Here is a 27887-nt window from a genome sequence, read left to right as displayed (position 1 = left end):
TTCGGCCTATCTTGACGATAACCAAAAACTCAAACAAACACGCATAACTGGAGATCGGAAAAGCTATGCGCCAAACAACTGTGACATTTCGTTTCCATTTTGGCACTTTGGAGCTTTAAAATTGAATGAAAATGTCATTTTGTTTAGCTTTTGTAGACGCCATGATTCTTCGGCTTAGTGGGTAGGCTATACACATGATCATAAATGGCTTGATTCTGGAACATTTCGAATTGGCTTTTCAATAACTGAACATTTCATGCGACGGTCAAAGACTCTATTTTGAACTTGTATATTTGTTTTCAGCGAAAAATAACTATTTTACAAATTAAATGTGGGCCGAATATTGAGGACATTTTTTTCACTATGTACCCAAATCTTGGCCTATCAGTAAAGTGAAGTCAACAACACCGAAAAAATGACGTCAACAACATTGTTGCGAATGAACCAGAAAGAACAAACGGGAAGAAAGATTTTGTGTGCGGTGTTTGTAAAAATATAACACAATAATGGGGTTGTGTTGTTTTCGTTACTAAATTTAGAAAGAACTTTAGTTTAAGTGATTTATTTATGGTTATGTGAAAATTTTGCTCTGAAAATGTAATTTGAATGCAAGATTGGTAAACAAACAGTGATAATATGTCAGCAGAAATATTTAAAAAATATAGAATAAGTGGTTCTAGCGCTTGGAAAGCAATAGGCCAACGTTGTATCCACTAATAGGCCAATTTTTGTACCATAGACCAACGTTGCATACCATCGCATCGAATCTTTTCAACGTAATTAAGTAATTTCTTGAATATTTACGCTAGTTTACTTCCAATTGCAGAAACATGCACTGCCTAGAGTGCGTGATAGAGTGAACACATCATTTATAATGCTATTAATTCACGAGACATGATCAAAATTGTCAAGGCGGCTGGCATATTAGGCCAAGGAACGGTACACATACCCTATATGTACTTATTTCATCTGGTATGTGAAACTACATGGCTCTGGATCAGTGTAGTCTGGTTGTTCATCGAATTTGAGCTAATTTTGTTACTGTTATAGTCATTTTGTTTAATGACCATTGGGCGCGCAGTTTATTGATATCGGTTTATTAGGCCTACATTATCACATGTTAAACATCAAATGTGTTCATTTTTATTTTTCAGTTCTAGAATATAGACATTGACTGATACACTGTCATGAAAAAATAGTCATATATATCCCATATTTAGCGTGTAATAGTGTCTTGAACTTTTCGCATTTTTTCCTGCCGCACCCTGTATCTGCTGGAATGGGTCTGTTGACACTCTCCGGTGCCGACCAGGGTGTACATGGTGCGTGTGGTAAATGTTGGAAAACGATGTAACCGACTGAAATTACTGTCACAAATGAATACATTGCCAGAAATTACTCGCCTGGACATTACAACTTACAACATTATGTGCTGTGCGTGTCGGCCATTGGGGTTGCCATATTTTTATTCTCTGATGTTTCTCCTTAATTTTCATCTAGGGTAATTCGCCAATTGTTGAACGGTTAGTACTGGCATTTTTGTTTTCGTTTGTTTTTCCGTGCATAATTCCACTTTAGTTGAAAAATATCCAGTGAACGTCTAGATCTACTTATTCCTTATACTGCCCATTGGATATGTATTCTCTTAAATTCCATTTTCTAAAAGAAAATAGAACATTTGTATGGGAAGTCCGTAACCCAAATGTTGAACGCTTCCTTAAGCTTGCTCATCTTAATGTTGGACGGTTCTCGCTAATTGTTGAACGGTTGAAGCTTTGTTTGTAATTGATGACGTATAACCCGACATAAACCTATCATTCACCTGTTTTAATTTTGGGCACCAAACCCAACATAGACTCAACAGTTATCCGATGTGGGTCCAACAGTGGTCCTCCTCTCTCTCTCTCCTCTTCTTGGCGTAACGTCCTCACTGGGACAAAGCCTGCTTCTCAGCTTAGTGTTCTATGAGCACTTCCACAGTTATTAACTGAGAGCTTCCTCTGCCAATGACCATTTTGCATGTGTATATCGTGTGGCAGGCACGAAGATACTCTATGCCCAAGGAAGTCAAGGAAATTTCCTTTACGAAAAGATCCTGGACCGACCGGGAATCGAACCCGTCACCCTCAGCATGGTCATGCTGAATACCCGTGCGTTTACCGCCTCGGCTTCCTGATAAAAAAGATCATAGAGATACAACAGAATGTATGGTTACAACACGCTGAAATGAATGGTAGTTACCATGATTTCAATTGTTTAAAACGATAGAGTAACAACAGACCCTATGGTTTTCCACCATAGCATGTATTGTAAATGTCACTTTTACAATAGAAAATGGGGGTTGTTATGTATCTTTACCATAAAAAAATCCAAATTTTCTGGAGCAAATTCAAGTCAACTACCATTCAATTTATGGTGTTTTTTTTATTGAAATCTCTAGTGCCATTCATTTTATTGTGCACATATTGTAGTTCCAATACATAATTTTCAGCAGGAAAATACGTACACAATATGATTTGTTGTTGAACAATCAACTTTATCATTATTCAATGGAAGTTTATGGCGATTTTATTGTATATTTTTATCAGGGTATATGGGCCCTGTAAAACAGTGGTCCAACATTTGATAAAATTTGATCCGACTTTGACCCGACATCCAATATTTTTTCACTCTGGCGGAATTTTTTCGGGGTTTTTCGTGTTTTGCGCCCAGTTAGTCATTTAAGTGATACAGTGGTTTTTCGATTTTATCACGGTCAAAAAAAAAATTAGCCGTGAATGTAGCGAAACCGTGAATTTGGCGAAATGAAAAATAAATGTGAATTTCATATTAAAAATCGATAAGCTACAAAATTTTTGAATCGTTATTCACATAATCAAGAGTTTTAGCAATTTTTGAATGATTATATTGCTCAGGCGCTGTATGTAAACTACGTAGACTTATTTTGGGTAATCTTAGACGTAGACTTTTATCCATACAAAATTTAGAAAATTTGTATGGACTGTAGCTTTGACGAGATATCTAAATGTTTTCTTTTCCTTAAATGGGAAATGTTCAATGACTGAACATCCCAAATGAAGAAGAGCGTGCCACTGGTGCCGACCTATTGATGACTGAACATCACTATAATTTTATTTTATGAAAATCGAGGAGAATATAGTACAAATTTGATGATTTTTCGGCTTACAGTCAGTGTTGGGAATACTCACAGGCGAAAAGTTATACTCATTTGCTTCTATCTCAGTCCAGAAGCATGCTATCAAAAAATGATGTTTGAAGGACTTTTAGATTGTAGTTTAATCTAAAAGTTTGGCAAATAAAGTAAAGGTCGCAGATGCATACCAAAACCGTGAGAGAGCTGTGAGCACAAGGTGAGTATGAATTACACGAATTTTACTCACCTTGTACTCACAGCTCTCTCACAACTTTGGTATGCGTCTGCGATCTTTACTTTATTAGGCAAACTTTTAGATTAAACTACAATCTAAAAGCCCTTCAAACATCATTTTTTGATAGCATGCTTCTGGACTGAGATAGAGACAAGTGAGTATCACTCATGCAAGTGAGTATTCTCAACACTACTTACAGTATTATGAATTGCGTTAATTAATTTATTATCATCGATGACGTTTCGGTTCGGCTATTGGACCTTCTTCAGGGCCTAAAAGTTGTGTAACGCTCCGTTCTGTTTCAAAGCAAACGGATTATGCGCCACCTCCAAAAGAAGGACCGTTACTCAGTCAAATTTGCCCGGGAAGAGACTGCCTTCTCAGGGCAGGTAACTCAGTTCACTAGAATCGAATGTTCACTTTTGAACCCAAACGTCGTAGGCAATCAAACAAACCTATCCAGACTCATTTCAATAATAAACTACGAAAAAAACTAAGAAAACCTTCAATGATCCGTCAAAAGTGGAATTGTCGAGCTAAATTAAACTTAAAACAATTTATTTGGAAAATTAATCTTTATTGCGTGACGCGACTAAAATAGTGGAATACTAATCTAAACTAGAAGTAATTTGTTCGATTAATTCAAAGGTCGAACGCGAAACAATTTCAACTAAATTTATCGAGCGAAATTTAGTGTGGATTTATTTTAGAAATCTTGAATCCAGGCGATAATTTATTAAATTCAAGCAAACCTATTCCCTAGGGTGACGTCACGCTTGATTAACTTTTAGGCTCTAATAGTTTCAACAAAAAGTGAGCTAATTGATCAGATCTGACCTTTTTCTTCCTTGATCCAGCGTCGGAAGTCCGCAAAACAGGCTGTAGTCGACCTCGATCTCACCAACCGCAAAATACAACACCTCGTTGATCGTCACCAACGAGTATCGGTGTCGGGCTCTAACTCGTCCACTCTATGCGCACGTGCCTCGCGCGCCGGCGTCGGAGTAGATGCGTCCCCCGTGTGTGTGGAGTGAATGGCCGTTGGATTATGTTGCGTGGGCCTACGCCGAGCGACTTATTGACGGGCGATGACACTATGGCTTGTGTGTGATGTTGCACGACACACTCGAGTCCGACGAATGGCTAACGTTAGGTTTCAGAGCCGCCGACAGCACTGCGCTTCAGTCGAGGGACCGGCAGATGTCCTCACTGCCTTTGGAAGCGACGAATGATCCACTCACGACTCAATTCGAATCAGGGCCAAACTTTCGATCAGCTTCTACTCCGGACTAAGTCCACCCCGGACTAAGTGCCCACGTTGCTTGGGCACGATTGTCCTGTGCAACGCGGATTAAATCACTTAATTGCTCACTGAATGGTTTGGTATTGCTTTTTTCACTGAAAATTTTCCTTGCTTCGCTGAACAACATGACGTTTTCTTCCAGCGAAGGCTTACGCGATACAGAAAATCGCTGAATTTCACACTAACACTGCAGAAAATCTGTCAACAATAACTTAATACACATGCATTTTCAGCGAAAAGATCTATTTGCGTGACAACAATCCACTCCCATGACTACCGGGCGGCTGCCGTCAAATATCAGGATTGCCAACTGTCCGGCGACTGCTGTCAGTTTTCTTTGTCGCCGAATCTGGCGCTGGGTCTTCGGCGCGGAAACCCAAAGGTGGGAATAAAATTTTGGGGTTTGCGCGCAATATTTAGGCTTACCTGAATTTATTCAATTACTAAATTCACTATTTATTTGTTCTTTGCCAACACTATTTCAACAAATTTAGCTGTTACAGAAGACACAAATTCAAATTAAATATTTTAAAACCACTAAGAAACGCGCGGAGACTTACTTCGAGTTTAGAAATATCCAAAGCACAGTTAATTATTCACTTGGCAAATGATACGATTCACTCCAAAAAATTGGTCTATTCGCTACAAAGCACTCCACTAATCTGATGAGGGATACGCGCGATAAATTGTTAACAGCCTAAATTCAACTGCGCAATAACCTCCGATTGGCAGATCAAAGAGAGTGTAATTTTCCATTGGCTTTTTATTTAGATACTAGGAATTTTCCACTGGTAGATTTATTGGACTCTCTACGACGCAATATATTTGAATTTGAAATATTTCCGTTTAATGATTCTATTCGTTCCTAGGTGGCGCATGGGAAATTTCTTTAGTGCAATCTTGCACCTTACTGACAGCATCTAAATCGAGCTTTTGCCAGCATAGGCAAACGGTTGGATTGAAATGCATTTTCAATGCGGTTATATATGATGCGAACATATTATATCGTTACAGTTGTTTTAATTTATTCACACAAAATACATAATCTACAACATCGAACACACATATTGACTACTCACTCGAACAATCAACACAACTCACAAATCAAAAAGTAAAAAATTTTACTAAAAATTGAAAATTGTCGGGTTTGAAAGGGTTACTCCGTCTAGTACACATCGCGGCCATCCGGTTAGGTGGTTTTGGGGATTCCCTCAATTTCGTCAAATAAATTAAAAATAAAATATCAATAATTTATGTGTAATATACATAACAGCTAGTCGAGGGTTCGAGATATACATCTCTATAAATAAAAATGAGTTTAAATTCGCTTTGAGGCATTAAAACGTACGAACGGAGGAACCGATCAGCATAAATTTTGCACTGTACGATCCGCCTTCAGGATGGCTGTATTTACATGAACCTGGCTGTATTTATATGTAGGAAAAGTTATGAAAATCATCTGAAAAAGTATTCAAACTGTAGAAATACTGATTATTAGCCGAGAAGAAATTCAGCACTATCAACATAAAACCAATCTAGAGTGAGGTGCTGCAATAACCTCAACAGTTGTCCAACCACCTCAACTTGACGAAACAAACTTTTCCGGGACAGCTAGTATTCAATAAAATGTACATTTGACTTAACATAAAATTATTTTGCTTTTTGTTATACATATATTTGCTATGAAATTTAGAATCCACTAATACCCTCTCCATCCAAAAAAGCTATTCTTTCTTTAATCTCATAGTCAAGACTACTCAAGACTGTTTTTAGCCCTAAAAGGTAGTTACGCAATAACATTTTTATGTTCTGTGCTATTTCATGTTGATTTAACAATGTTTTAGAAAAAGCGTGATAAAAACGAAACGAAAACCGTGATAAAATCGAGAGTGAATTTGGCGAGTAGTGAATAAAATGGCTAGTGATAAAACCGAAACGCCACTGTAATTCATTCAAATGAGGGAGCGTTCATAAAATACGCCACGCAATAATTGTCCATTTTAACCCCCCCCCCCCCTCCACCTATGCCACACTTTTTGTATGGGACCTCTGATTTTTTGTACGAGTCGTCACACTTTGCTGCACTCCTCTCACCCCCCCCCTCAAAGCGTGACGTAATTTATGGACGTTCCCAAGGAATGGCTTCCCATTTGAAGAGAGCTCCAGTGGACTGAAAATCGTTTTAAACAGAACCAAATGCAAAAAAAGGCTGACAATATTTGACTAGAAACGAAAATGACAGAAGAAAAGAACGCCTTCGAAAGCCCCTGAAATACCCCTGGAAACCCATGGGACCCAGTCAACTCCCTAGAATACCCCTGGAACGACCCTGGAATACTTTGAAAACCCGTGGATCGCTCCTGAAAAAAATGAAGTGAAAAAAAACATCTGGCAGTCATGCTAACATCGTAGGTTATGGTAGTGTTCAACAATTGGATCTTAGCTGCATAATGATAGTGTGATAAGAAAAATATTTTTTTCAAATGAAATTACAATGAAAATGTGATTTTAAAGAATGTTAAACTGTTAAGGACATCTTTCCAGTTATTGTAACTATGGTGTGACTTTGATATTTGTGGTCGATTTGTCAGCAAAGCTTATTTCGTAACAGCAATTTCTTAAAATTAATCTTAAGAATTGTGCAGTTTTCGTGTCACCAGCGGTACTAAATTTTCAATCAATATTTTTGATGTAAAATATGTATAATTTTGTAACTTTATTGGAGCAATATCATGACACACATGTATACGCATCTAGATCATACGTTTACGTTGATGGGAAACTACTTAAGTTAAATTTATAATAACATTTTCAAAAACTGTTCAACATTTGGGTAGTGTTCAACAATTGGCGAATTACCCTATATTGCTTCACATCACACGGCTTACACAGTGTGTACAGTCCAGTTTGCGAGCCGATTTTATGAATGAAATTTTCACAGGAGCATGCGTCCTAACCCGTAAAAATCAATGTCATCATCAACATTATTGTCACTTCGTAAAATGGCTCATTCACTGTATCTTTGCCTTCGGCGTTTTCAAATCGATGCCGATCTGGTTTGATCGCTGCTGTTCTATGTTGTGCTGTGATTACAAAGAGTTCAATCTTGCCTATTTTGGGTGGGTAGTGGCTACGATTAGGACAGCTCAGATCAATCTTCAGCATAAAAGATCAGCTTTGCTGACTTCTGTAAACTGATACAAACCAAGCGGTTTTAGTCCAAGAACCTTACTTTCGTAAGGGGATTTTATATCTAGGTAATCCCAACCGGTGTTTTCTACTTTCAGTAAGAATGAAATGGAAAACTTGCGTGTCATGCCTCGAGCCTATGTACTTGTTAACAACCCTAATTGTAGATAAACTCCCGGAACTAATCACTAGATATGCTTGTACAATCACAATTGTTGTTGTCGTTGGAAACCTCAACAGAAAATACGCCTATAGGTCGGTTTATTCAACGCATTGTAAACCATCCCCAACGGATGCTTTCAAACAGTTTCAAACAAGTCATCGCATACTTCAAAAGGCATTCAACTAAGTATTGGCAGTGATGTTATATCATCTGGGGCTGCTCAGACATAAACTTGAGAAGCTCTAATTTGATGGAATACTTAAGTAGTGCATATCCTGGACTACTTCACATAGGCAACGGTCCAACCTTCATGGTATCCGTTTAAGAAAGACGGGTTTGGTGGTCTAGTGGCTGTCGCTTCTGATTCGTATGCAGAAGGTCCTGCACGCTAACCCTCAGTTACCCAGATTGATGTCAAAGCGACCCAGATTGAGCAAAACTGCAGTTACTCTAATCTGAGTAAAGGCACCTTTACTCAAATCTGGGTTACCGATGTTGGTGGCAAAATCTGGGTAACCGGTACCCAGCTCCTCCGGGGCCTTGATTTTGTTAATTTATTTCCAAATTAGATTTTTAATAAAAAGCTCCTAATTTCCATGTTCTGTTTACTTACCTGATGCAGGAAAACAGTTCCCCGGAAGAATTTCTCTGTTTTCCCGTCATTTATTCGCATATTTTCCGCGAAAACATTCTTAATTTCCAGCGTTCTCCTAACCGCTGCCATATTCTCAAGCCGGAAAATGACAAAGTGCCGATTACCCAGATCTTTACCCAGATTCAAGAAATCTGGGTTTTCGGGTTACCCGGATTTTGACAACTGCTAACAACATGAAAATCCGGGTAGAATCGACCCGGGCGATGGGTAGTTTCAGGTTAGCGTGTGGGTATTGGTCCGTCCCTTTTTCCCTACTTCGTATCTTTCTATATACTTTCTCCTCATCTCTACATATACAACTCATGTATATTCATATGTTCATAGCCATAAAACAGAAACGGGTTGACCATCTCTCACAGCACAGAGTCAATCTATCATATAACGCCTACGAGTTATGCAATCATGCGTACTGTGTGAGTGTAGCTGGTCTGGCGATACTGGAGTAGCATCCACGGGCAGTCAATCAAGCTCAAGCTCACTAGAGGAGACGTTTAAGAGTTTTAAATGGCACTATTGATTACACAACATTCTTTATCATTGATTTTTTTGAAAAAGCTTGCCCTCTGCGGGCTGTGAAGACCACAATGGAAGCCCCTTGGTGGAACACTGTTGGGGATTTTTTGTTTATTACCGAACAGTTTGGGCCGAAGGGTCTCCGATTTTGATGAAAATTTCACCAGAGCTAGAGGTCGTGGATATATGATCATATATGGAATTCAAAAAAATCATAGAGGACTATTTTCCCGGAAAACGCTAGATGAAATTTCACGATTTTCCAAAATTTTATGAAACACCCCAAGCTTCAAAAAATCATATCTCAAAAACTATGCTTTGTAGAACAAACTTTTTTTTAGTGAAATCGACGGTAAATTACCTCAGCAATTCATTAAAAATACACCGAGAAAAAAAATTCTCATAAAATTTTTCACCATAGAGAAAAAACGTCTAAAAATGCTGATAAGAGTACCGTCTGTATCATAGATTATTTTTAACAAAATTTTTCTAAGCGCAGAAACTACTCTTTTCGTTCTGTGACACCAAAATGGAATCTCTTACTGTTTTGGAGATATAGCCAAAAAACCAACGGCCAGTCCCTATATTTTCATAGGAAGCCATCTACAACAGCGGCCGTTCACTTGTTGCAACACATTTGCATTGCAACGAGTAAATGACATTCGTTCATTGCAACGTAACTGTCACGATGATCCACCCTGCCGCAAAGATATATTGACCGATGAGGCAAACGATCGTCACACAAACATGATTAGGAGATCGCCACACACTACAAGGCGTGCGAACAATGATAGCTAGAAATAAGAGTTTCAATAGAAAGCGAAAGTGAATTAAATGTGCTATCGATTTGATAATAATAACTAAAGTGAACTATATGACATACAGTCTGAATTTGCCTGTCTCAGACACTCGAACGTGCATAGGTAAACAAATGAAGATACGGATTAAATGATCTATGCCTAACTAAATTAAACTTATATCTAGATAAACGTGCAACTATTAGCTATATACGTTACTTACGGATAAAACAATTACGTGCGATTTTACTTAAAGTGAGTATATATAAAATTGTAGTCTTTAAAGCCTAAATCTAACTTTAAGAACTATATGTATACAGCAAACATCGTACAGTGCAGGTCGGAAGGATCGGAACAGTGAATTTAATCCAGTCGCAAAGGTTCACCAAAATTTGTAAGAATTGCACATATTTAGAGAAATCTGCGTTGATACTAAATACAATTATTTTTTAGCTTAAAGCTTAATAACACAAGCTACTGGTTTGCTTACAAGGTTTCGGAAGAATCCATCCGTACAGTAACTTTGACACCAACGTGCATCGGAGTACATTAACAGCATGACTGACAGCTCAGCTATGACACTTTATTGCTTTTTAAATGCAACAAATTAATGGGTTTGTAACTAAAAAGCGTTGCAAATAACAAGTTCACAACGAGCAAACGCATATTTGAACATATATTTTCCATATCAATTAAAGTAATCATATGCAAACCGTTAGATATAAGTGGATATCAGGTAACTATAAGGTCTCTTTACACACAAAACTTTGTTTTATTTTTATAGTGTTTTTGTTGCTTACAAATTCATTGATATGTGGATTCTTCTATACACCATAATGAGGTCATTTTCCACTCAATATTTAGTAGCATGATTTGTGCAAAATGTGTTTGTAAATGTGGTATGATCTAAATATATAAAAATGAATTTCTGTCGGAAGAGTGGATCTGCTTGGATGGTTAGAACACGTGCCTATCACGCCGAGGACCTGGGATCGAAATCCACTCTCGACAAACTCACAAAAATAATCGATATATCTTCAATATTTAAGGTCAATGTCATCGGCTATCTTATTGGCATTTGACATTTTTCGAAAGTAGTCGATGACATTTCAGGCCAAATATTTCAATAGGTCCTATCTGCATTTGAGAGGCTCTCTTTGTTCACTTTCTCTTTCAATTATTACAATGTAATGATACACTTTTCAACTATAAATCAAATAAACAGCTAAGATACTAACGTCCCAAAAGTACCGCATCATGATAGCATTTTGATGGCTGTCGCACTCTTATTCCCATGACAGCCTTGTGAATGCATGGTTCATGACAGCCCACAGAATAAAACTCATGCGACCTACAACATCACTGTCGGGAACTGCTCACATCGTCTGCTTTCGCTGTGCGTTCGTTCGCCGATGACAACCTCGGCTCTCACCCAAACCGTCTCTCGTTGGCTTTACACGAAGTGACGAAAATCGCTGCGCTCGGCCCGAGCATTTTACTTCTGTTGAACGTGTCGAGTATCGTGGTATATCCCACGCTCAAAATTATCGACGCGTTTCATGTATTATGTATTTTTTCAAATAGAGAATATGTACCTGTAAGTCTTATTCTAGTAGAGTATTTTGCATAGCATTATTTTTTATTGGCATGTGAAATGCACTGCTATGTTTTCAATATAAAAGAGAGTTAAATCTCACATCAGTGGTATATTTTAGCCAGATTACAATTTTGACAAACGCTGGCACAAACTTCTTTTCACCCCTGGGGCATCTTGTGAAAGGCATATCATGTTTGTAAATAAATATTTATTGAGCACATATTTTGTGAATAACTTTTAGCGTTGAGCCATGTGCTCCCGTGACAGCCTATGACACCCTTTACGCGACAGCCGGCTTGGTTAGCCGAAGATTGTCATCGCCATGCGGCCAACAATACTCAGGACGTTTCCCACTCGGCTCGATACGACTCGAGTATGCAACTGTCAGGCAAGCAGCCGAAGCAGCGGCTGTTTCAATACATCTTTCGCTCATGCGTGTGCGTGCTGTTGGCGATACATTTCTCACTGATGGTGTTGCACACGGTAACGAGAGGTGGTCTGCACACTTAAGAGAGTGTCGATTCAACCTTGCGCGGGCTGTTGCGAGAAGGATGTACATTTGGAAAGCCTGGCTATTCGTAGGTGCATAACAAGTTCCACTAATTTAAACTAATATAATGTAGGAAAAAACTGATAATAAATTTAGCTTTTGAACAATCCGTCCACGTTTAAGCTAACTTGATGTTTACAGTCATGATTTTCTATTTATAATCGATGCGATGACGGGAAGCTGTCATTATGACGGTATATAGACTTCAAACGTGGAAGCTTCAAACGTCCGCATACGCAAAGGGCCTACTCATCACTAAGCTGCGTCAACACATACTAAAATGATTTTCCTAAAAGTTATACGGAAAAATAAATTTTCCATGAAACAAAAAATAAAAAAAATCACCAATAATCATAAAATCTCAAAATGTTTTCGCCCGAAAAGATCTGTATACCAAATAGGCTTCCAGGAAAAACAAAAAATGTAGGGATGTTCACTAATAAAATTCATAAAATTCGAAAACCGAAATTTACAAAATCGGGAATTAAAAAGAATCATCTTGTAAAACATGCTTGAATCGATTTTAGACGACGAAAACTGATAGTTGAGTCAAAATAATAAAATTCAAATATTAGATACTTAAGGTGAAAATAACATTTATTATTAAAATAAAAGAAATAAAAAAAATAAATAAATAAAAAAAGAAATAAAAGCTCAATTAAAAATAATCAGTGAAAGTGTTCCTGAAATCAAGCACTATCCAGTATGAATGAATTGCCAGAAAAAAAGAAAAGTTAAGTTCAAGTGATAGTTTACCCTTATGCAGTGTTGGTAAACTCACACTCAAAGCACTCTCATGAACCACTCCTGCGTGAGCAAACTCGCACGCGATTCTGAATCGTTTTCTCACGCGCGAGAATTTCATGCAAAATCTTGCTCTCACGAGTCAAGCGCCAAAATCTCGTTCGCTTGTAAAACGAATTCAAATCAATTTGAACGGCATTTAATGTTGTTGTACGCTAGATTTGCTTTTGTTCTATCATACTATCCTAAAAACTTGGATGCAAATATTAAGAACACCAAGAAATAAAGCAATGAGTGAAATCATGAGTCAACTCATGCATGACTTTTTCGGCGGTGAGTTTAGCGAGTCAAGAATCGCGCGTGAAACAACTCAACCATGAGATTTGAGAATTTGAGTTTTTACCAACACTGCCCTTATGAGACAAATATTACCCACCTACGGCACTCCCAATGTTCAGGAAGCTTTTGTAGTTATCACCGCTGGATATCCGCGCCAGGTATGGCTTTGAAAAATCAATGAACGTAACTCGCACGTCTCGCATCCGCTTTTTACTAAACAGGTTGAACTTATTTGTACGATTTTTGAGCAACTTATTCGCCAGCAGGCTTCTCATCACTCCCACGCCAGTCCTGCTGTCGTTTGGCGCCTTGGAGGTCGTCCCATTCATCGTGGCGCCTTCGGTCGATTCCGATGGAAACGGAGGACTAAATTCGGTTTCCACCGTTTGCATCTCCAGATCTGGATCGACATCTTCGTCGGACGAGACACCGAGGATCTGATCTAGGGTGAGGGACCTCAGGTAGAGTTCGGTTTCTTCTGGCCAGTTCTGCTCGTCGCCTAACTCGTCGGCATTGTATTCGGAGATGACGTCGAAAGACGGCGTTATGCAGTTGTCCAATTTGGGAATGTAAGGATCTTCGATGTACTCCAGACTGGGCAAATCATCTTCACCAACCCTCATTTTTGGCTGGTTGATTGCTGCACGATGGGTGGTATCGATTTCAGTCGCCAATGTGAAATGCCTATGACTAGATGGTGCTTTATTTTTTCTTCGCTGATTGCAAGCGAATCGTTACGACAGCATGTTGGTTGCTTGTAATTGTTTATTATAAACAACCGCCGATGATATTACGTTAGGCTCTTCTAGCCTTGTTTAGTGGTAATGGCAGCGCAGGGGTTGCTGTATAGATTTCGCGATGAATGAATGCGGTTACTTCGCAATTGAAGGCTTTTTTCTTTTATTGTTGGCACTCAACAACTGTTGGAGAGCATGAAACCCCCCATAAAGCGAACGGAGAAAGACTTCAACAAAGAGGAAACTTTTCTAACACTGCTTCTTGGCTCTGTTTTCGACAACACTGAGACTGCTTTATGTAACGGGTTATTTCAACGCCGCAAATAGCTTTTTCTCACTTTTGTGGGATTCACTCTTACTGGAAAGCTCACTATTATTTCTAACCATTTGAATTAGGCCACGCTTTGTGTTTTGCTTCTTGGATTTTCACTGATACACATCTGTTGACTCAACCATTCATTCGAGCAAGGTCAGCTAACCGATTAGAGGTAAGAGATTGGCAGGCGGTCACCGTTCAAAGCATATTTCTGCACAAAAGGAGTAGACCTTCACCGCATCACTTTGGTAACGAATTTATCTTCCATCGAAAATCAGCCCCACAAGACCGGATTTCCTGCACAAAATTCGCATTTCCTCTTGTGCCTATCCCAGGTATCTGGTTACATCCAAATCATTTTTTGCTTGTTGCCAGAACCACAAAACCAACGGTAATCACTTGATTGAACAACAAGTTTCAAATAATTACTGACATCGACACCGATGAACAGTCGAGAAACTAACAAGTCAAACCGAAGTGACTCTTCAACCGCGAGACACGGTCGCAGAGATCACTTTCACGCGCGCGTAGACAGACGGATAATGCGTACGCGTATGATTTCAAACGAATAAAAAACCCGCGAACATGCGACTAAGCCAAAGCACCGACCGACTTAAACTGGTCGGGCTGGAACCGTGCTGGAGGCAAAAAGCTCTATATTTTGCTCTGCATGCATCCATCGCACCAGGCGGTGCTGCTGTAGAGGTATTTACAGCATGTCTGTGACGTTGAGCACATAGTGGCTGAGGTGCGATGCAAAGAGATAAGAGATCGGATAAGCGTCGAAGCACACTCTGTGGAAACTATATGCAGAACGCATGAACCGCACATAGTAGATGAGTTGCGATGAGTGCGGAGATGCGATGGAGCTGCTTCGACGCATGTGATCGCAAGAGAACGCAAGAGAATGCTTGTCGGGTATGGATTTTATGACTGCGCTCGTTGTGTATGTAAAGCAATGCGGATTTAATGTGTTGGGAATGCTAGTAGGTAATATAAAATGCGTTAATATGTTGTTGTTTTTAAATATAACTCAATGCTTTTTCACATGACTTGCATTTTGATGAACCAGACGTAATAAAAATTTATCATACTGTCTATCGATCGCCATGTAAAATAACATATTTCATTGCATATAAAATAGTATTCCATCAAATCGTTTAAGTTTTTAACAGCATATTTTTGTTATTATATGTGTTTAAAAAACGTTTTATTTTCTATGTTCGGGATTTAAATGAAGTGATCAATGTTTGATATGGTCGTTTGTTCAGTGCATGCTATTCATGTGCAAGTTAGAAAGTTTAAGGGTTTTATGGTATTCAACTCAATTGCTAAAAGGATTCTGATTCAAAGGTTCTGCTTTTTTCTTCGTCAGGCAAAACTAGAAAAGAGTGTGACATCGATTTCGATTGATACTCTTTTACCTAATATATGATGAATATTGTGTACTTGGGTGTCTACTCATAACTCAAAATAAAATTCCCTGAGTTTTCCAGGTTTTTCCAGATGAAATTTTGAAAGTTTATAATTAAAAAAATAACCCAAATTTTCTAAAAATTATAAAGGGTGACTTAGGGTATCATCGCCAGGTTTGTTTTCTTCGTCATGAGGGATTTATGCCGGTCAAATTGCCTGAAACTTGATCATATTTAATTTGGTTGGGAAGGATTTGATGCCAACTCTGAGTTCAACAGGTTTCAAAAAACCCCCCCCATGACGAAGAGAACAAAACTGCCGAAAATACGTGAGTTCCCCTACTCTTCAAAAATTCTTTCAATATTTCTGAGCATTATTCCTGGAATTTCTTCCAAAGTATCCTCCTGGCTTTCCGCAAGATTCTTTCACACGAGATATCTGTTTGAGTACGTCCCGATATTTCTTGCAAAGGTTTTCCGATATACTAGAGATTCTCGCTGGATTCTTCCTGAAGATCCATCCAAAACTATTCATAGTTTCTTCAAGAATGTCGTAGCCATGCGGTTAGAGTCCGGGTGGATAAGGGTTCGATTCCCGCTCCGACCGATGAAAATTTTCACGAGAATAGCTTCTTATCCGTAGCCACTTCGTGTTAAGTTTCGTTCAATCGGTACAGCCGCCGGCTGAAGCCAGTGTCCATGCCTTTTTTAACGGTTCTCCGGGACAGCTATCCATAAACTATTGGATTTTTACCGATAGTTTTCCGATATTCCTCTTGTTTTCCTCGCGGAACTTCGTTCGCAGCTGCTTTCAAGATTCCATATGGTTTTCAGAATTCCTCCTTGGATGTTCTTAATATTTTTTCTCGGGATTACTATTATCTCGCACTTTTTTCGAGATGTCTCATTTTTGCTCAGGTTTTTCCTGATCGAGATTTCTTCAATAACACTTTGCGGAGTTTCTCGCAAGATTTTATTTGAATTCCCTCGAATATTTCTCCATGAATTTCCTATAAGGTATTTCGTAAGTTATTTCAGGAGACATTCTGAGGAAAACCCGTAGAAGAATCCCTACAATTACTTTGGGAGAAATTCCTGAATGAATATCCAGAATCTCGGGACAATTTCTGGTAAAGATTCCGGGAAGAATTTTGGGAATAATGCACAGAATATCTATAAAAAATCTCAGGTGGATCACTATAAGAAATCCGGTACAACTACAAGAAACAGCCTGGCTCTGAGAATATGCAAGAGAAGAATTCAATGAGAAATATCAGCAATAACTCCTGTAGAAATCCCAGAAGGCACTCTGGAAAAAAAATCTTAGGGGAAAATCCAGGGTATTTTAATTAAGAAAAGCTCTCAGAGACATCTCATGACCAACATCGGAAGGAATCTTCTGAGAGAAGTTGCAGAAGATATTCCGAGAAAAATCTCAGGTAAAACTTCAAAATAAACATCGCAAAAACTTTTAACAAACTCCTGTAGGAGACCAGGAAGAACATCTCGAAGAAAGTCCCAAGCAATGGTTTGAAGATATCACAGGAAAAAATAAAAGAAATCTCTTGAGGAACTCTTGCAGTAAATTCGTGAAAACTCCTTCAGAAATCCTTGGAGAAACTTAAGTAGAAACCCCAGGAATAACTTCTTTAGCAACTCTGAAAAACGTTCTGTGGAGATCTTCTGGGGAAGTCCCAAGAGGAACACCGGACGGAATCGGGTAAAATTTTCGTGAGGAGTGTCGAAAAAAATTCCACGATTTATTCCGACAGACATTCTTATAGAGTATTCGGAATAAATTCTGGTAGAAATCCTACGAAGATTTCTTTGAGCAAAACACTGGAGGAACTCGGAGAAGTTATAGCATCCCCGTGAAAAACTCCAGGAGAAATCGGTTGGAATTCAGGAATCCTGGAAGGAATCCGAAAGTATACCTTTCCGGAAAAAAATCAAAAAGGAATACCAAGAAAAATAGCGTCAAAAATGCGGAATGGAATTTTATAAGAATTCCTGGGAGACATTCCAGGAGATATTGTTAAAGAAGTTCCAGAAAGAAATTCTGACGGAATTTCTGGAAAAAAATCCTTGTAGCGAAATTTCTATATGGATTTTTACTTGTACCAGGTTCATACGACCCAATGATTTTTTTTTCGGAGTAAAATTTCCCTGAGTACTCAAGAAATTCCTGAGTATTCCAGGTTTTTCCCTGTTAAATAAAATTCCCTGAGGATTCCCGGTTTTCCAGGTTTTTCCAGGTAGTAGACACCCTGAGAGACATCTTTTCTCGTAGATGTCGCCGAAAATTTTGTAATAAAAAAAATCTATACCCTTAAATAATACATACCGGCCGAATTTTTGTTTCTTTTTGCCGAGATCAGCACAATAAAGTAATGTTTTAATGCCGAAAATCAGTATAACCGTCTCATATTGATTTAAATTGAAATCAACACTTCAGATACCTCAGTCCGGAAAGTAAAAATATCTGTATACATAAAGACATGCCTCACGCGGATATAATTACATTTTATACATTCTTTTATCAAATAATTAATTCAATAATCTCAATCTTGTACAATTACACCAGATTTGTTTTTTGAACTGGTCGGTTTTTGCTATTGCAACAGGATCAAAACTAAACTGACTAAGTTATAGCAAAAAAAAAACGCCCGCACAAAACAAAAAGCAGGTGCATTTTATCTTTCCGCTCTTACAGATGAAACGATCATTTTACTACCCACATCCAAAGAAGCGCTTCAACATACAAGCGACTTCATCGATCAAATCACGCGAGTCGTTGATGCGCACTAAATAGGCGAAAAAGGATGTGAAAACAACATGCGCACCCTCATTGAAAACCTCATGCACTATGGCCTATCAAACTTCCCTCTTCTCATCTCATAACTTATCGCATCCGATCGCATCTCACCTTACCCACTATGGTCACAGCCTGAGGGTAGGTACCTCATCAGCCGGTGGGGAAAAAAAGAAGGAAACCAGAAAAATAATCGAGCGTTCATACAAAATAAGAAAAAAAACAGCGACAGAGCCAGAGCCAGAAGTAGCAACAACCCAACAACAGTACAGCTACAGCAACATAAAAAGGTTGTGGTTCGCGGGCTTCGCGGGCGATCGCATGCGAGAGAATCTGACCGACTGGCTGTCTGTACATTCGCTAGCCTGGTGATTTCCGAGGCTTTCCAGGGTGGTATGCAATACTAACATTCGGTAATAATTTAACCCTTAAAAGCGCAATGTTGTTTTAAAACAACATACCTAAAAACGCTCCAAAATAATTGACCTTCACTTTTATTATAATTATTAATTTATTTTTTAAATCAGTTTTTTATTGTCGTGCGCCTTTGTTACAAAAATAAGAGAAATTAATTATTACAAAGTATTACCACTGCACGATACACATATAACCTTACAAATGCACAAATTAGGAACATCACAAATTGACAAACACGACACTTAACATAAATGTGCCCTGTTATCTAGGTGGATAACATCTCCCGATTACAGGATGACGAGGTTTCATTTATTGGTTTAGGTCCGTCAGTCATCCTGGAATTGTATTTTATTTGGCAGTTTGCCTTTTAGTTCACAGCATTTGTCGCTGTGTTCATAGCTTGGTTTTGTCTAGGAAAACTAATCCTAATCGGGCATCCCGTTTCGGGATTCGATACTTGAGTTCAACAACTTGAAGTCCGTGGCAGGGAATGTGGTTTACATCTCTAGTACTTGAACGCTGCCCGAAATAGCCTGAAAGTTGGCAATCAAAGTGGGATTGCATTTCATTTGCCTCTATTTTCCAGAACCCTATGTGTATTAAAATTATGGGCATATATACAAGTTAAAATGAAACATACAACACAAAGAACGAACGAATAATAAACTTAACACATCAAACAATTAACCTGTCTTATAATCGTAACAAATATTTATACCCGTAACACCTTTAAGGGTTAAAAAAATCTTTGTTAGTTTTTTTTTTCAGAAAGGCTATTAGTCGAAATTTGAACAACGCTGCTGATTGTGCTGAGGTGCTCTCCATTAACGACGTAAAATATGTATCACGCATCTAACTACAAAGCCAGCATAGTTTAGTTTCAAATACAAAAAGGCTTACTCGCTTTATAGATTTCCAATCACGACTCATCCTGGCGTAGAAATTGTCGCTTGCCAAATAAGCGTAAAACATAAAGCTCTTTGCGTAGCTTCCGTTTACATTCCTTCAAGAATTTCATGCATGTGGTTTGGGGATCATTGGTTTGTTTTTTGTCGCGTTCAGTTAATTTCTGTGTGGAATGGGCTTAAAGCTTCTGCTCCCTAATGGGGTGGAGACCCCGAGCAAAGTCTGACAGCAAATAGAAAACTAATTTTGATGTTGTGATATTGCAAATTATGATAACTTAGGTTGTTGTCCTTTTGGTCGTTTTAACGTTTAAAACATCAAAGTTGAGAGCAGAAAAATGTTCCTGTGACAGCAAGTTGAAAACATTTTTTGCCATCAGTGATAGCAAATTGATAACTATCAAAATTAGTAATCAAATTTAATCGAAATAAACTGATAGCAAAATATGATATCTATATGCTGCTGCATACAAATCATGTGTTCGATTTGCTCTCATTTTGATGTAGGACTTTGCTCGGGACGCGCGACAGAATTTCTTTTATTAGACATGTTTTCATATGAAAAAATGGCCGGTTATGCGCGAAACTTAGTGTTTATTGACCCATTGTCAGATCACATAACCAACCATAGGTGACTCCTAGAATGACAATGTACCCTATCCTACTAACAAAAAATCCTTTCCAAGACAATCGTGGAGATACTGGGATTCCCGGTCTCTATAACAACGTTTGTCTTACTAACATTCTTTTCCCTCCTCGATGACCGTAAGGACGTGGCCAGCGCCGTTATTGACATTTTTCAAATTATGAGTTCTCGAACTGAGCACATTGAGAATAGTAAGCTAGTCCCAAGCCCTATTCATTGGTTCCTTGTGTAATTTCGATAGCTCTGGTCAATCACGGAGTGGCAACTACGAATTGTGCGGTCATCTATGCTCATGCTCATGCTCAATCACATCCAGTTTGAATTCTGGGTGATATGACCTCACATGGTACTGAGTTTGTTTGGCGAACCATAAACGATCACAGAGCGGCTCTTTCCTATGATTTACACGACGATTTCACCTTGAACGTTTTAAATACAGGTAAAGTGACACGTATTGCATCCGACGGCAAAGAAAGTCGTCTTGTCCTATCACTGGGATCAAGTTCACTATCATTCGTTTGTTTGTGGAAGGTGATCGAAGATCCTCATGGTAGTGATTACTTGCCCATTATAACCACCATCAAACATAATAATGAAAGGTCAGACCAGCCAATTCAGGTTCCTTTTGACCTCATTAGGAATATCGATTGGAAAAATATGCAGCAGCGGTATCCTTTGGAATCGAATCGTTCAATCCCCTCCCACCTTAGGACGAGTATCGATTCCTGTCTGAACTGATTAGCGAGAGTGCATTAGAATTACAAAAACGACGTGTTCCAAGTGCAACCGTGAAAAGAAGACTAGCCACACTACACTCCTGCATCCGCAAAACCGTGAAATTTGCAAAAATGTTTGTACGGCAAACTAGCTAGGTTTTATAGTGACCTTCACTATTGTAAAAAATCTGATCCTTTCAAAGCTTTTCGTAGGCATGATGCTTCAGATCTTTTTCAAGAGTACGCATAACTTGAGAAAAAGCTGAAAAACTTGCTAAAAGCGAAAAAGCGTACTTATTTGCGACATTTCATTGAAGGTCTCTCAAGAGAAACTTCGATGACAACGCTTGAGAGTGACGAATACTCCAATCGTTGGATATTCAACTTCGCAAAAAAGGTCTGCCCAGACTCGGTCCCAGCTAGACCGCTCTCTTAAGAAATTTCCTCAGTAGACAGCTCTTTGGACCATTCTGCATTCTGCAGTTCTCTATGGCTCTTCTTTCATCAAACAATTCAGCTCCGGGACGCGATATGATAAAGTTCAATCTTCTGAAGAATCTCCCAGATATCGCGAAAAGACGATTACTAGACCTGTTCAACTCATTCATGGAGAACAACATCGTTGCGCATGAATAGAAACATGTCAAAGTAATAGCTATTCAAAAACCTGGTAAACCAGCGTTTGATCATAATTCATACCGCCCAATTGCTACGTTATCATGTATAAGGTAATTGTTGAAAAAAAAAAGAATCTAACGCGACTCGACCATTGGGTCGAATCGAATAACTTGCTTTAAAATACACAATTCGGGTTTCGCAAGGATAAAGGACAAACAATTGTCTATTGTTGCTTTCATCAGATATTCAACCGGCCTTTGCGGAAGCGGAGCAATTGGCTTCAGTTTTCTTAGACATTACGGGCGCTTTTGAGTCAGTTCCCTTAGGAATATTGTCAGAAAAACTACAATGGACTACCAGGAATTTTAAATATCACCTTGTATAATTAGTTGTCTAAAAATATATGAGCTTCAACCTCAGACAACTGACAATTTCCAGAATTAGCTGCATTGGCTTACCCCAGCAAGCGCTTTGCTTTATAATTTATACTTGAAAGATATTGATAGCTGTTTTGAAAAAAAAATAACGTTAAGACAATTTGCAGATGTGGTTTCTTTAAAAGTTGGAGGGCCTGTGTACTAGATACGAACGCAAGTTGGATGTCGGATAACGTCCTTTCATGCATTAGTTTCGATAATTGAAAGTTGTATTAGATAGACCTTGATTTTAATGGAGCTTGTTATCATGAGAATTCGAAAATTTATTGTTGATCGGCATTTTTGGTGGCCATAAAAAGGATTGTCGGTTGGATCGAAGATTGATAAATCTTGATGCCGATTAAGGTTGATGGAATAAGCTCAGAAGGTTGGTTGAAGTCGATTGGTGTGGCAGTTTTGAAGAATGTGAAATTACTATTACTAGATGATTAGAGTTTATCCGGCAAAGTACCTGGTTATCCCATAAACACTGTCAGCATCGGTCGGTGGTAGAGGACGCACGAATAGCATGTATTGGTCTCACACCTCACATATAGATTAAATATCGAATCTTCGCATTATCCCCTTTGAGTTGTTGCTTGAGCAGTGTTTGACGCCTGATCAAATCGAAGATACTTCTTCATGAAATCTACGAATTCCAAGTTTTCCTCCATAGATATGTCGATTCCAAAATTACCAGTGACGACCATAGGAATCTCATCATCGAAAAGAAGAATCAAGTTGAGTGCCAAAAATAGTCTCTTTTACTTGATTGTGGTGTCTAGTTAAAGAAGTAAAATGTATTGTTAAGTAAAGAATGGAATGATCATGCTGACTATATACCTTTCGAAATGAAAACGCAAATCAGCAACGCATGATTATCTTGAACATTTATCTCAAACCCAACGTCAACGCTGAACATAATTGATGCGAGATTCAATTTCTTTCCACGCCTTAGGCGATTGATTTTTGAAATTTTATGGATTATGAAACTATTTTACCAAAAAATTAGAGGGATGTGTACCAGACACAACCTCATGACAACTACGTAAAGCAATTTGTTATGAATTACTAGTGTGCAATTGCATTGAATCAATTGATTATTAATAATAGCTTTCCTAGACAATTGAATAATCTTTACCAATAAAATAATCGCCTTGATAAAACTTCATTTTATAATAAATTCTGGCTTTTGGTGGTTTAATTCCCGCAAAGTGCTTTCAATGTAGCTGGTTTCAAAATTCAGTAGCTGGTTACTGTTCACGTCGAGGACCTGGGATCGAATCCCACTCCCAACATACTCACAAAATGTGGGCTCTTCCTTTGGGAGGGAAGTAAAGCGAGATAAACTAGCCTAGGGTTAAAAATCTCGTTAATACAAACCAACGGGGTTCATTTTTTTATTTAAACATCTAGTAACCCTGTGAGCATCGAAAAACACACTGAAGGTAACCCTTTTTGCTGTTTTGTTTTGGTCCTGCGTTCCATTTCATTCCGTTCCATGAGAAGAATGACGTTTGAATCATTTTTAGTTTGAACGATGTGCAGAATAGCGGGGGACAAATTAAAAAGTGTTCAGATTAGATACGGTCGAACCAACGAGGGTAGACGGTATTTAAATTCTTTTTTTTTTATTTTCTTATAAATCATGCAGTCTCCATATATGCTTTATAAATTGTTTTAGTTTTCAAAACAGAGGAACTAGATATGCACCATGGCGAAATCATTGTCAAAAGTATACAGCGGATCGTACGAAATAGTTCCCGTAAACAATCGTCGGCAAATTAGGGAAAGTTAGCTCTTCAGCAAAAGCTTCATTTTAATGAAACTGAACAATTGACAACGAATAAACTGATTCCGGATTAAAATTGTTGAGTTTATGCATGAAGCAATCGCTCTAGAGTCGAATAACACGTGCATTGCAACATTCCATCCAGAGTATAATTTTATGCTCAGCACTACACTCACACACTTAATTTTGATTACCAAGCTCGGTAATTTTTTGACAAGATTAAAACTGCTGAGCACCGAACTCGCAATAATGCATTGTTTACATTTTCCATACGATTTTGACAGGTGTTTAACTGAACCTCAGTAAAATCGATTACCGAAACTACCGAGATCGTACTGCTGTTCTAATCTCGTCAAAAAAGTACCGGAACAGGCAATTCAGAAATGAGTGTGCAGGCTAATAATTGTAAGGAATTCATAAATAAAAACGCATTATGAAATTTAGCCAAAACTTAAACATACGATATTCGTAAGTACTCATTATGAAACATGTGGAAACGGAATAGACTCTGTTGCCGGTATCCTTAAAACTGCATAATGAAATCATAGACAAGCCCATATGGATTCATTATGTCACATTATGAAATTCATAATGTTCTCTCTTGATTTCAAATGACACCTTATGAAACCATAGCGTGTGTTAATGAATTCATCAGAGCTTGATTATGATTTCATAATGTTGTTTTATGATTTCTTGCTTCTGAGTTATGAAGTTCAGTAGCCAAATTAAGAAAATCGTAGCGCTTAGCATGGAACTAGATTCTGGGTAGAATGATGCAATGCACGTGTAAATTGACTAGAGCGATTGGTAACTACTTGTGACAATGATGTCGCCGTGGTGCAAATTTAGTTCCTCACTTTTGAAAACTGAAACTGATTGTCTAACTATAGATGCATTGAAAAGGTTAATCAGTTCTATGAAAATCAGCATGATCGATAATCATAGCTGCCCTATGAATATATTTTTTTTTTTCATTTTTCTCGCTGTTTCTTAAAGTTTACTTTATGAAATTCGCATGTTCAGTTGCATGAGTGTACAAATTTCTTAATTTGGCTATTGAATTTCATAATAATTAAGCAGTAAGGTATCATAAAACGACCGTATGAAATCATAACCAAGCCTAGATGAATTCATTAACTCACATTATGGTTTCATAAGGTTTCGTTTCAGATCAACAGAGACCATTATGAGTTTCATAATGTAAGCTAATGATTTCATATGTGCTTGTTCATGATTTCATAAGGTACTTTTAAGAATATCGGCCGAAGAATCTGGTCCGTTTCCACATGGTTCATAATGAGTACTTTTGAATGTCTTATGTTTTAATTATGGCTAAATTTAATAATACGTTTTTATGAATTTCCTACTGTTATTTGCCTAAGTGTAGGCGAGTCCACTCGTGCTGCCACGCTTTTATACTGCTCGGCGGTCGACGGAAAAGCCCAAAAACTGTGCTCGAACGTGATTGGCTGGATAAAACATGGGTTCACTTTTCTCTAATTTTCTATAGTTCACTATTGAATGAAAATCAATATTTACCTAGCATGTGTTCGAAGCGTAAATAAATTACTGATAAATTCATGCGTACAGATTGAATATCCTTCATGAATTGACAGAGTTATTACACGCAAACGGCGCTCAGCACTAAAGAGCATAATTTCCAGACTACACCAAAAATGTGTAACCCTTGCACATTCACAAAATCAGCTCCTGTGTCCGCAAAATCGTTGAATTTGCAAAAATTTTTGTACAGCAATCTAGCTAGGTTTACTAGTGACCTTGGAAAACAAAAAAAAAATATCGACATTTCGCATCTAGATGAGTGTACAAGCTGTTTTTGAGAATGTGTAACTGTAACACATTTTTGTGGTCTGGAAATTATGCGCTTATGAGTAGGGCTTATGCATTTTAGTGTTGAGCGGTTTTACTGTGTAGCGATCAAAAGTAATACCTAACCACTTTTCGTTACATGCTCAAATTTTCTGTTTTCTGAATTGTACCGCTATATCTTGCCGAAGGACGTCACTCAACGTCAAAAACTTTAGTGGATGATAGATATGATTAAAAAATAGTGCAAGTTTTGCAAAGAAATCAATTTATTTAGGTGCATACCAACCTAACCGGCTGAGTCACACGATATGAAACCCGAACCTGCGCCACCTTTATGTCTACCATACACACGTCGCTAACCGTATCAACCGTGAAGGTAGCCTGGCTCTGGCTATCCGGCCAACCAGAGGAGCTGGCAAAGCAACGTGAGTAAAACCAATCGAACGTCCTCCACCGCCGTCGTTTGTCGGTGGCTTCCATTCACCCATTCGCCCATTGCACCAATGATGATGACGTCGATCGCGAAGATTCGCTCTATCCGCTCTATTCGCACCAAGCTCATAGTGACGAAAAATGGTAGGCTGCCCTATGCTAATAGGTCGTCGTTGGGTATGTTAGGTAATATACCTTTGACCGTCCTTTGCCGCTTATAATTTGCGAACGCTGCTATAAGGCTTTACGCGAACTTTTTTTTTGCATGGTATGTAAAACGACAGTTAATAGCCAAATGGATCGAAAAAAGAGGAAATAAAACAACGAAATGCTATTAAAGCCATAAAAACCTTTGTGGATGGGATGACCGTTCATTATTTGACCAACTTGAAACTAAATGAAGGAAGTCATCGGACGCAAAAAATGGTGACATCACTAACTAGGTGTTTAGCGTTTCAACCGAAAAGAATGCTCAAAGTAAAATACAAATTTGAGAGAAATTTTAGCATAATTGCAGCATCGCGACACATTGATAAGGAATAAAGCAAAGCATGAAATAAGGTGTTATAAGAGAGAAGAGGGGTGGGCAAGATGAGTTACCTAAAGAATTACTCTGTTCCCTTCCATGAACTCTGAATACAATAATCAGCTAAGTACTATAATGAAAAATGACTGAATAGTCACACAATTTTGAATTTGTTTTACAATTTATTTTCAAAACGTGACACTTGTTTATGGGGAAAATATGTGTCACCTATCAAAAACACCAACAAAAACTACAACATCTTCTGACACACACTAATGTGACGTTACAACGCTTTAACCAGTGCTGAAAATGTCATTTTCAACCACCTGCAGCTCATTTCATTAACTGAACCTGAAAATATGGTATATGAAAAACTTATGCGGCTGGAGCAGTCCTACAATAAAGTCACAGAAATACCGCTTTATTTCCAATGCCAATTGACATTCATCATGAATATCAATATCAATCTCAGTTGGCGCCAGTATGCGAAAAGTATGAACAAGGACCTTTATAGCATATAGCATTATACCAGATAATCGTAAATCAGCAATAGTGGCGCCACTTGCCACTTTAATTCAACTTTAATGGTTAATGTAGGGCAATGCATACCAATATATGCGTTTTAAATATGCAATACGTACATCTTCAACAGCATGGGTAGAATGAGTCATCTTTAGGTGATTTTAAGTATTAAGTAGTATTTGACTACTTCAGCTAAAATAACATGATTTAAACACTTAACTATGTAAGATTCTCCAGGAATTTCTAAAAAGAAATTTCGTATCCCAGGAGACATTTCGAGCAAAACTCTTTGGAAAAATCCAGCAAGAACTACGGGAGCAATTTTTAAAGAAATCTCAAAAGGAGCTTTCAAAGTCTCGGGATAGTTTCTGGTAGATATTCCGCAAAGAGCTCTGGGAATAGCCCTGAGAGAATCTGTAAGAAAATAATCTCAGGTGGATCACTGCAAGAAATTAGATAATCAACTGCAAGGAAAACCCTAGAAAATATCCGAATAAAAACACGGGATGAACTCCATGAGAAATACCAGCAGTAGCTCCTGCGGAAAT

General features: G+C 38.2%; 1 protein-coding gene and 1 long non-coding RNA gene across 4 annotated transcripts in view; one reads left to right on the top strand and one right to left on the bottom strand.

Moving 5' to 3' along the window:
• LOC109406379 (tumor protein D54) overlaps nucleotides 1-27887 on the bottom strand; it is a 61259-nt gene that overhangs the window by 7798 nt on the left and 25574 nt on the right. For 2 of the 3 annotated variants that reach the window (XM_029866411.2, XM_029866413.2), the window contains exon 1: nucleotides 13337-14026. The exons of the other annotated variant lie outside the window; for it this stretch is intronic. In XM_029866411.2, coding sequence (XP_029722271.1) covers nucleotides 13337-13862 — 526 coding nt within the window. In that variant the 5' untranslated portion in view covers nucleotides 13863-14026. Of the gene's footprint in view, nucleotides 1-13336; nucleotides 14027-27887 lie in introns of those variants that run through there. 3 annotated transcript variants of the gene reach the window in all.
• Nucleotides 14914-20205, top strand: LOC134288316 (uncharacterized). Its single transcript, XR_009997898.1, has 2 exons — nucleotides 14914-15019; nucleotides 18660-20205. It is a non-coding gene; the product is annotated as an uncharacterized LOC134288316 (long non-coding RNA).

The sequence above is a fragment of the Aedes albopictus genome, chromosome 2 (assembly GCF_035046485.1).
Source record: "Aedes albopictus strain Foshan chromosome 2, AalbF5, whole genome shotgun sequence".
NCBI lineage: Eukaryota > Metazoa > Arthropoda > Insecta > Diptera > Culicidae > Aedes > Aedes albopictus.
The sequence above is the reverse complement of the archived record's forward strand: the minus strand, read 5'-3'. Positions and strand labels throughout refer to the sequence as shown.